The sequence below is a fragment of the Embiotoca jacksoni genome, unplaced genomic scaffold (assembly GCF_022577435.1).
Source record: "Embiotoca jacksoni isolate LCO1_2020_lvr unplaced genomic scaffold, fEmbJac1.0.p SCAF_16, whole genome shotgun sequence".
NCBI lineage: Eukaryota > Metazoa > Chordata > Actinopteri > Embiotocidae > Embiotoca > Embiotoca jacksoni.
This window is the reverse complement of record NW_027185296.1, coordinates 7,799,487-7,808,943: the sequence shown is the minus strand read 5'-3', so window position 1 is coordinate 7,808,943 and position 9,457 is coordinate 7,799,487. Positions and strand designations below refer to the sequence as shown.

General features: G+C 45.3%; 1 protein-coding gene across 1 annotated transcript; it reads left to right on the top strand.

Moving 5' to 3' along the window:
* The first annotated feature begins 1,784 nt into the window (after window positions 1–1,784).
* On the top strand, window positions 1,785–9,068 carry rabggta (Rab geranylgeranyltransferase subunit alpha). The gene is made up of 17 exons (XM_069150646.1): window positions 1,785–1,872; window positions 2,221–2,255; window positions 2,725–2,835; window positions 3,413–3,537; window positions 3,684–3,871; window positions 3,986–4,243; window positions 4,576–4,659; window positions 4,782–4,864; window positions 5,336–5,430; window positions 6,205–6,314; window positions 6,395–6,446; window positions 6,532–6,620; window positions 6,738–6,826; window positions 6,914–7,030; window positions 7,123–7,236; window positions 7,365–7,452; window positions 8,486–9,068. The coding sequence occupies exons 2-17, from the start codon at window positions 2,253–2,255 to the stop codon at window positions 8,632–8,634; spliced, it is 1,755 nt and encodes a 584-aa protein (XP_069006747.1). The 5' UTR covers window positions 1,785–1,872; window positions 2,221–2,252; the 3' UTR covers window positions 8,635–9,068.
* Window positions 9,069–9,457: the final 389 nt, after the last annotated feature.

Here is a 9,457-nt window from a genome sequence, read left to right as displayed (position 1 = left end):
TATCAGAAAACAAATCCATTTTCCCTTCATGTTATCCGTATTTGTCATCTGTCAGAGGAGCGTATGCCCGGAAGTGATGGAGACACATTCAAACTGAGCCGCTGAAACAATCTGTAGGCCTACATGTCAGTGATTTCCTTCTATTATAAATCAATTAATATAGACTGCTCAAAAAAATAAAGGGAACACTTAAACAACACAATGTAACTCCAAGTCAATCACACTTCTGGGAAATCAACCTGTCCAGTTAGGAAGCAACACTGATTGTGAATCAATTTCACCTGCTGTTGTGCAAATGGAACAAACAACAGGTGGAAATGAGTCAATTATCAAGACAACCCTATAAAGGAACGGTTCTGCAGGTGGTGACCACAGACCATTTCTCTGTCCTCATCCTTTCTGGATGATTTTTGGTCACTTTTGCATTTTGCCAGTGTCCTCACCACTAGAGGTAGCATGAGGTGTCTCCAACCCACAGAAGTTGCTCAGGTAGTGCAGCTCATCCAGGATGACACATCAATACACGCTGTGGCAAGAAGGTTTGCTGTGTCTGTCAGCACAGTGTCAAGAGCACGGAGGAGATACCAGGAGACAGGCCGGTCCACCAGGAGACGTGGAGGGGGCCGTAGGAGGACAACAACCCAGCAGCAGGACCGCTATCTGCTCCTTTGTGCAAGGAGGAACAGGAGGAGCACTGCCAGAGCCCTACAAAATGACCTCCAGCGGGCCACTAATGTGCATGTTTCTGCTCAAACTGTCAGAAACAGATTCCATGAGGGTGGTACGAGGGCCCCACGTCCACAAGTGGGCCCTGGGTTCCTTCTGATGCAGGACAATGCTCGGCCTCATGTGGCTGGAGTGTGTCAGCAGTTCCTGCACGATGAAGGCATCGATGCTATGGACCGGCCTGCCCGTTCCCCAGACCTGAATCCAATCCAGCACATCTGGGACATCGTGTCTCGTTCCGTCCACCGACACCACGTCCACCACAGACTGTCCAGGAGTTGACTGATACTTTGATCCAGGTCTGGGAGGAGATCCCTCAGGAGAACATCCGTCGTCTCATCAGGAGCATGCCCAGGCGTTGTAGGGAGTTCATACAGGCACGTGGAGGCCACACACACTACTGAGACTCATTTTGACTTGTCTTCAGGAATCTCCACAGAAGTTGGATCAGCCTGTGATCTGATTTTTCCACTTTTATTTTGAGTATGATTCTGAATCCAGACCTCCATGGGATAATGATTTTGATTTGCATTGATCATTCTTAGGTTATTTTATTCTCAACACATTCCACTAAGTAATGAATAAAGATTTTCAACTGGAATATTTAATTCATTGAGATCTAGGATGTGTTGTTTAAGTGTTCCCTTTATTTTTTTTTAGCAATGTAGGTTCTGTAAATAATATATCAACAGAAAAAGCAGGAACCAAGAGCCAATAACACTTAGCATTACATATGTCAATGCACAGCGCTTGAACTGATGCAGCTTAGACACATTTTATTAAAACTTTTGCAGAGATTTCACGACACACGTGTTAGTTGGGGTCTACTTCCTTTTAACATTGTTGTCATTGAGCTCAAGGATGAGAAGAAAGACTCGCTCCCTCATTCCCTCTCTCATAGTAGAAAGTTTGTCGTGGAGAACCTCCAGCAGACCTGATCTTAATGTTCCTGCGCTGCTGTTTGCAGTTTTCTCCACTAGAGAGCCACAAACCACCGCGGGTGGTGGGACAAAAAAAACAAAACGTTTTCCAGACGTCATCGCCATGAGACGGAAGTTGGAAAATTGTAGTCGTTAGGGACTCTGATGGTGACGTGACAAATACATCTGCACTCTGAAAAACAGCAAGCACGGACGGTACAAACAGGTGAGTGTTTACACTCAAACAACATAATAACATAAACAACACGGCGTTCAGCGATGAACATGCACGTCATGTCGCGGGTTGCTGTTCACGTGATCCCGTTTCAGTGAACTGAACGAGCGGTGCGGACCGACAGCGGAGCTAATCAGCGAGCTGCCGCGGGACTCGGCTGACTTCCCACCGAGGGTCGTTTCTATCCAGTGTTTCAACTGGTCTGAGGACCGAGGACCTCCAAACTGAGAGCTCACAAAACGGACTTTATCGTAACTTGTGTGTCGGTCTCGACAGCTCCGTGCTGCTGTGTCACGTCAACGTGACTCAGGCCTAACTGTGACTGTCTCTCTCTCCCAGATCTCTGAAGGCTCCTTTCACGAACACCAAGGATGGTAAGTCATTTATCTTGTTTCCTCGTTTTTTAAAAAAATTTTTTTATTTGAGATATTGGCACATCCCCTGCAGTGGGACAGTCAGTATAGTAAACGTATTTGGGTGGAAAACGTGCCCCCCCCCCCCCCCCCCACACACACACACACACACACACTGCATCAAAAAAATGTGGTTTGTTTACAACATTTTGGGAGCAGTAGTGCAAAGACGGAATTTAAATGAAAATAAACTGATGGCTTTATGACAGGATACTGGCCTAAACTTTCAGACATTCATTTTTTTTACAATCTTGGGGAGGAAATTTTACCCCTTGATCATAGTTTTTAGGGTCATTCTGAGATTTCTTGAGACATTTTTGCCCTTCGTCCTCCTCAATTTCCTACGCCTATATTAATTATTCATACTAACCTTTTGCAAGCAGATTAAACTGCAGCCACAGTACCCTCACCCTCTTTCTGCTTTTGACAGCATGGTCGAGTGAAGATTAAATCTACAGCCCAGCAGAAGGAGGAGAAGAGAAAGGAGCGGGAGAAGAAACTGAAGATATATGTGGCTGCACGCGATGCTTGCTTTTCTAAGGTCATTATGAAAATCGTAGGCACCATGTGATTTGATTTCATTGCAATAAAGAAAGGCATCGTTCACTTCGAGTCAAACACTTGATTAATATGTGTTCATCTGCTGAAAATAGACCCCAACAAATGCACTATTTCTCTCTGTTTGAGCTACATATGTCAAAAACTACAACCGTTTTAGGAGAATACCGTTTTCTTTTTTAAAATGAAAACGTACCTTTGACCTGTTAAAGGTTTGTGTCCTCAGTATGAACTGATAGTCTCGGGGCTGAGTGCTACAGACATTGTAGGAGCTCTATAAACCATTAATACATGTGATTTTGTCTACCATAACAAAAATGGAGAATAACATCAGACTTCTTTGAATAGCCGTCTTGATGATATATAATATACAGTATTTAAATTAAATGTCATGTTTGGTGCTAACTAAATAGTTTCATTGGCTGAGCTGTGCGTATTTAACTGTCCCAGATGTTTGTGATATTTGTGCTTCTTTCTCTGAAGTCCTTCTCAGGTTTCTGTTATCCCGCCTGCCGTTCAGTGTACTTGCCTCACCCTCCTCGTCTTTTCCTGTTTGACAGAGGAAGGAAGGTGTTTGGGATGATGAGGCTCTCCAGCTGACTCAGCAGCTTCTCTCATCCAATCCGGACTTTGCAACCCTCTGGAACTACCGCAGAGAAATCCTAATGCACCTGGAAACTGTGAAGTACGATCATTTGCAGTTATTTTGCTACTCAAAGATTTACAGTTGAATCCCCCTTTTTTTTTAAAAAATTATTATTTTTTTTTTAATTTAAACCATCTGAGATGTGACAAGAGAGTGACAGTTGCGTTCCTGATTGTCTGCTTTAGAGACGAGGCTGAAGTGCAGAAGATTTACGAGTCCGAGCTGTCATTTCTGGAGTCCTGCCTGAAGATGAACCCAAAGTCTTACGGCAGCTGGCACCACCGAGGTTGGGTGTCAGCCCGTTTGCCTCGACCGGACTGGGCCAGAGAGCTGAGCCTGTGTGACCGCTGCTTGAGCCTGGACGACCGCAACTGTAAGTAGAAGGAAAGGAAGCAGTGGAAAATGTGAGATATTCTGCATTTTCTTGTACTGTATCTACACCTGGTGTGCATTCATTTCTTACTGCATATCCTCCCATGTCACCCAGTCCACTGTTGGGATTATCGCCGGATGGTTGTGAAGATGTCTGGCGTTCCCGTGGATCAGGAGTTAGAGTTCACCGATCGCCTTATTGGCTCCAACTTTTCCAACTACTCCAGCTGGCACTATCGCAGCACCCTCCTGCCACTGCTGCACCCGGAGTCTCCCGAGCCCCCGTCACCGTGCTGCAAGCCTCCCCGGTCCTCCCCTCCACCTTCCCCTCAAACCCACTCCCATCGAGTCTGTGAAGAGCAGCTCCTCAAAGGTAAACTCAACTGTAATCTGCAACACCCAAAAGCCACAGATAGGGGGCAGTCTGAGTCTTTTTAATCACTGCAAAGTAGTTGTACTTTGTAAGTTTGGTCTGATGCGTGATTCAACACATTCATCCATCCATCATCTATAACCGCTTTATCCTGAACAGGGTCACGGGGGGGGGGGGCTGGAGCTTATCCCAGCTCACATTGGGCAAAGGCAGGGTTCACCCTGGACAGGTCACCAGTCCATCACAGGGCCATATAGAGACAGACGGAAACAAAGACCATTCACGCTAACCACTGCGCCATTGTGCCGCCCCAACACATTCATGTCTTTCAGAATATGAGCTTGTACAGAATGCTTTCTTCACTGACCCCAACGACCAGAGCGCTTGGTTCTACTATCGCTGGTTATTAGGCAGAGGTATGTCTGTCATCTTGTCTTCGTGTCCAGCTGTTCTGTGCGGGCAGATATTCACTGTGCTTTATCACCCGCTGTATCAAACACGAGTTCCACACGTCTTAAGTTCTTTGTCTTTTCACCAGCCGAGCGTGAAGAGATGATCAGCTGTGTGTACGTCAGTCGAGAGGAGGAGAGGGTGGCTGTCGCCTTCTCCAGACCCGTCAATGTCAGTAACTTCACTTATTCTTCACAAACAAAATGCATTACAGTGTCTGTCTTGGAAGTTTATTTTTGTCATGATTTAATTTTATTTATTTACTGCATGGATTTTACAACATAAATGAAATGCTACAGTGTGCTTCAGGAGACTTTGCATTTGTCCCGCACTTGTCTTTTATATATTTGACCGCAGCAGATTCGGGTCTAATTTACAGCCATTTTATGATGTAGTCGGTGATGAATGGAGATTAAGCTGTTATTAAAGCTGTCTGTAATGATGTTCAAACTGTACTGTCAATACAGTTTTGATGTAAGTGATAAAAACAGATATCCAGAGCTGTTGTATTGACTGGTTGAATAGTTTTGAAAAAGAGAAATCATGAAAGGAAAACGTGTTTCAACCAGGTACACGACTGTATTGTAGCCTCCATATGGTCCCCTGCATTGACTTTCTTTGTCCCTGCGTTTGTTCTGTCAGGCGCAGTCAGTCGGGCTGCTGCTGGTCCTCGACGGTCAGCCCCAGAGAGTGGAGTGGAGGAGTGTCCACCCGCGCTTTAAACACAGCCCCGTCTGGGTATCCTTTTCCTTTTGTGGCTGGAAATTGACAGGTTCCCCCCACAGAGACGAGCTGCGACTGTCGCTGCGCGCTGCTGATTGAACAGGATACCGGTTTAACATGCTGTCCTCATTCCTCACATACTCCACGCTGATAAGACACCGCGGTGTGTGCATCAAGAGAAAGTGTTTCATCAGTCATGACAGAATGTTATCGCTACTTTCTACCTCACAAGTGTGTTGCGACTGCCGGTGACTCAGGACAGACTTTAGTCAGACTGACAGCTAAAGTAGATGTTGTTTTTTTTTAGGAGGAATCGGTTGTTCTGAAGTGTCCTTCAGCAGGGCACTGAAACTCCCACAGCTCTAGAAGTGTTGCTTTGTGTCTGACTTCACAGGCTGAGCTGACAGAAGGGGAAGGTTTCAGTTTAAACTGAAGAAATACACAAATGACAGGGTATTTTTCAATTAATTATAAATTAAAAAATAATTAATCTGGGAGAGTTTTTAAGATTTCTACACACAGTTCCAAGTCATCTTGTTAGTGTTTTTTCTTGAGCTTTCAACCATACATGTCATGGAATTTAATCCGTGAAACCCCCGACAGGAACTACTTTTTAGGACTTCTTTTGCTTTTCCTCACTAAACGTATTACTTATTACTTGGCCATAATGTTTGCATTTCCTCTGGAGCTGTATTAGACCATGGGAGGGGGGGGGGTTGTGAGTACAGTGAGAGTCAGTCCACCCTCAGCTGTGTCCACTCAGGTCCCTCTTTAACCTTAACGGCGGCTCGGATCTGCGATTTCCCTCCTGGAACGATAAACGACATCAGCAACGAACACAATCTGACCGTGCACTGGACGGAGAAACACACTCACCGGGACTGTGCTCTCTACACAGGTGATACATACTGTACGTCTTTATATTATCAATCTGTGTTTCCTCAAACTTCATTTCACTGTGAACTTTAACCTCCAAAGGTCGAACTGAGAGCTGGTGTCGGGACACTGCGACCGACCAGGAACTTTTCAGGTACTGTTTTGGCGCCATGGCAACACATTATGTAGTTTTTTTGTTTTTTTAGGAAGTAAGAACTGAGTGGACTCTTTCTCTGTAGGAGTGAACTCTCAGTAGAGAAGACTTCGGTGTTACAGTCGGAGCTCCAGTCGGTCAACCAGCTACAAGAACTGGAGCCACTCAATAAGTGTAAGTCTTTACATTTATAGGAACGCGTATAAAACTTCACAGAGACACATGAAGTTTGCTGCTGCTGGCCGAGACGTTCCCCTGCAGCCACTGACCCTGTTCTCTTTGCCTTGGCAGGGTGCCTACTGACCATCATCCTCCTGATGAGGGCGCTAGACCCGCTGGGATATGAAAAGGAGACGCTTGCTCATTTCCAAACACTCAAAGTGAGTACCGTCCATGTACAGTATGGCCTCTGTCACTGAAAACAAATGTATTTGTACACAGATCGCTGCTCTCACTTTCTCCACCAGAAAGTGGATTCCATGCGCTCCGCGTATTACAGCGACCTGTGCAGCAAGTTTATGATCGAAAACACCATCCTGAAAATGGAGTACGCTGAAGTGCGAGTTTTCAGTATTTCTGACAAGGTCGGCTCTCTGAGTTATTACAAAACATCAGACTTGATATTACTGATTAGTGACGCGCTGAAAAATAGATTTCGCTCTTTTGATCCTGACAGAATCTGACCACTTTATGCCACTTGGACCAGCTAATGTTGGTCACCCACATCAATCTGTCCTCCAATCAGCTGCAGCGGATGCCTCCTCAGTTCGCTATGTTGCAGTGTCTGGAGGTGATAAAGCTCCAATTCAACTCCATTTGTCTCTCCTACATGAACAGTGTTTTGATTTCCTCTTTTGTGTTCATAAATGAAAGTAGAAAAGAGACATCTTGATTAATTTAATTTGACTTTTTCTGCAGGTCTTGCAGGCTGATAACAACTCCATAGAAAACCTGGAGGGAGTGTATCACCTTCCCAAACTGGAGGAAGTGCTCTTGAAGAATAATAGTATCCTTAAATCAGAGATTCATTTTCATACTCTGTAGTCTGTCTGTTTGAGGGATCTGTGTTTATCCTGCAGCACCGGTGTCACAGAGATCATCTTATATTCTCATCTGTACACTCTTGTGTGCCAGTGAATCAACAAACGTGTGATTCGGCTCTGAAGTGGTTCAAAGGCTGCAAAAACATCCACTATCTATACCGGCTTTATCCAGAACAGGGTCACTGGCGCCTAGCCCAGCTCACTTGGGATGAAGGCAGGGTGAACCCTGGACAGGTTGCCAGCCCATCACAGAGACAGACAGAAACAAAGCCCATTCACACCTAAGGGCGATTTATAGAACCACCAATTAACCTTAGATGCATGTTTTTGGATGGTGGGAGGAAGCTGGAGACCAGGCAAACTCTGCACAGAAAGGCCTGGATTCAAACCCGCAGCCTTCTCGCTGTGAGGCGACAACGCTAACCACTTCACCACTGTGCCGCCCCGCTGCAAATACAACGCAGGTATAACGGGTGCGAGCAGCTGGCGGTGTGTGATGCGAAAGACGTGCCACACGCATGAGGACGGCGTTCGGAGCGCTCAGACAAAATTGAAGTAATGAGAGCTCAATGCATGAATCATTTATTTTCCCGAAAACTAAAACGATAGTGTAAATAAACACAAGGCTGCAATTTCAGAAAGCAAACAGCATCATTAAGAAGGGAAGAGACACTGAACAACACATCATCACCACAGACTCTTTCCCTTCATGCTTCACTTCCCCTGATACACTCGAGGAATTAATGAGCTTTGCAGGTTATGACATTGAGACTATGTTTTATTTTGCTTGTAATGACAGTTGAAATTTAGTTTGAGGGCTCCATGGTTTATTTTTAGAGAAAGGGAATTCGTATGTCAGTGTCGTATTTGACATAAGGATCTTAATTTTGCACCAGCGATGAGACTAGGTGTGTGAGATCGCCTGTTTATTCTCTGCTGCTGATGCTCCTTTCCACAGCCCACAGAAAGGCTTTTTCCATTAACCCAAACGCACAGACATCTCTACACCGGCAGACCTTCAGCCGCTGGCCTCCTGCCCCAAGCTGAAGCGCCTCGATCTCCGTGGCAACCCCGTCGCTCAGACCACCAACGTGGAGTCGGCACTGGCTGAGCTGCTGCCCTCAGTCACGGACCTCCTGCTCTGATCCAGACGCAGGGCAGGAATCACTGCCATCATCGTCCCCCGTCGTTCAGTCCTCCGTCACATTCTCGGCCGTGTTTGCTTGCGAAATGAGGAAGTGGGTGTGGTTTTTTGTTTTTGTTTTTTTTAAAGCATCTTGTGTGTATGTGCGTGCGTGCTGATGTTGCATTTCTTCAACTGTGTGTTCGTACGGAGGTCTTTCACACAACACACCCAGATGCATGCAGACACATTGATAGTGGAGTACATTAGACATGGATTGGCGTGCAGCAGTCCTGGCTTACGGTCAACGGTTGATGATCAGAGCACTGCATAGTTCTCATACACATTTTTTTTTTTTTAAAAGGGTGTGTAAAGCATTTAATATATGACATTATACTGTTGCACAGTAAGTCACAGATCCAGTAATAAACAGCACACATTGTGTCACTGCCTTCCGATGAGCTTCATGTGGTTTTTATCAGACGTACAGGGTTTCCTGAATGCACCTGAGAAGAAAGGATTGGCTCGTCATTTTTAATTTGACTCCCTCCCTTGTGCACACAAGGAAACAGTTTTTTAATTAATAATTTCTCCTCCCTGTGTTGTCGATGAGGACATTCTTTCGTGACTTCATTGTCAGAAATGAGGACAGACTGCACAGTTCTTGTTAGGTGTAAAAAAAAAACATTTCAAACTGTAGCCATAATTAAAATGAGGCTTCTGCTGTCTGACTTGACAAAATCAAATGGAATCAAGGAGTATATGAATAAATATGTGTACGATAAATTGACATTTTTGCCCGTTGGGTGCTGAAAGGTGTGTCAGGCACACGAGCAGTGTGTCAC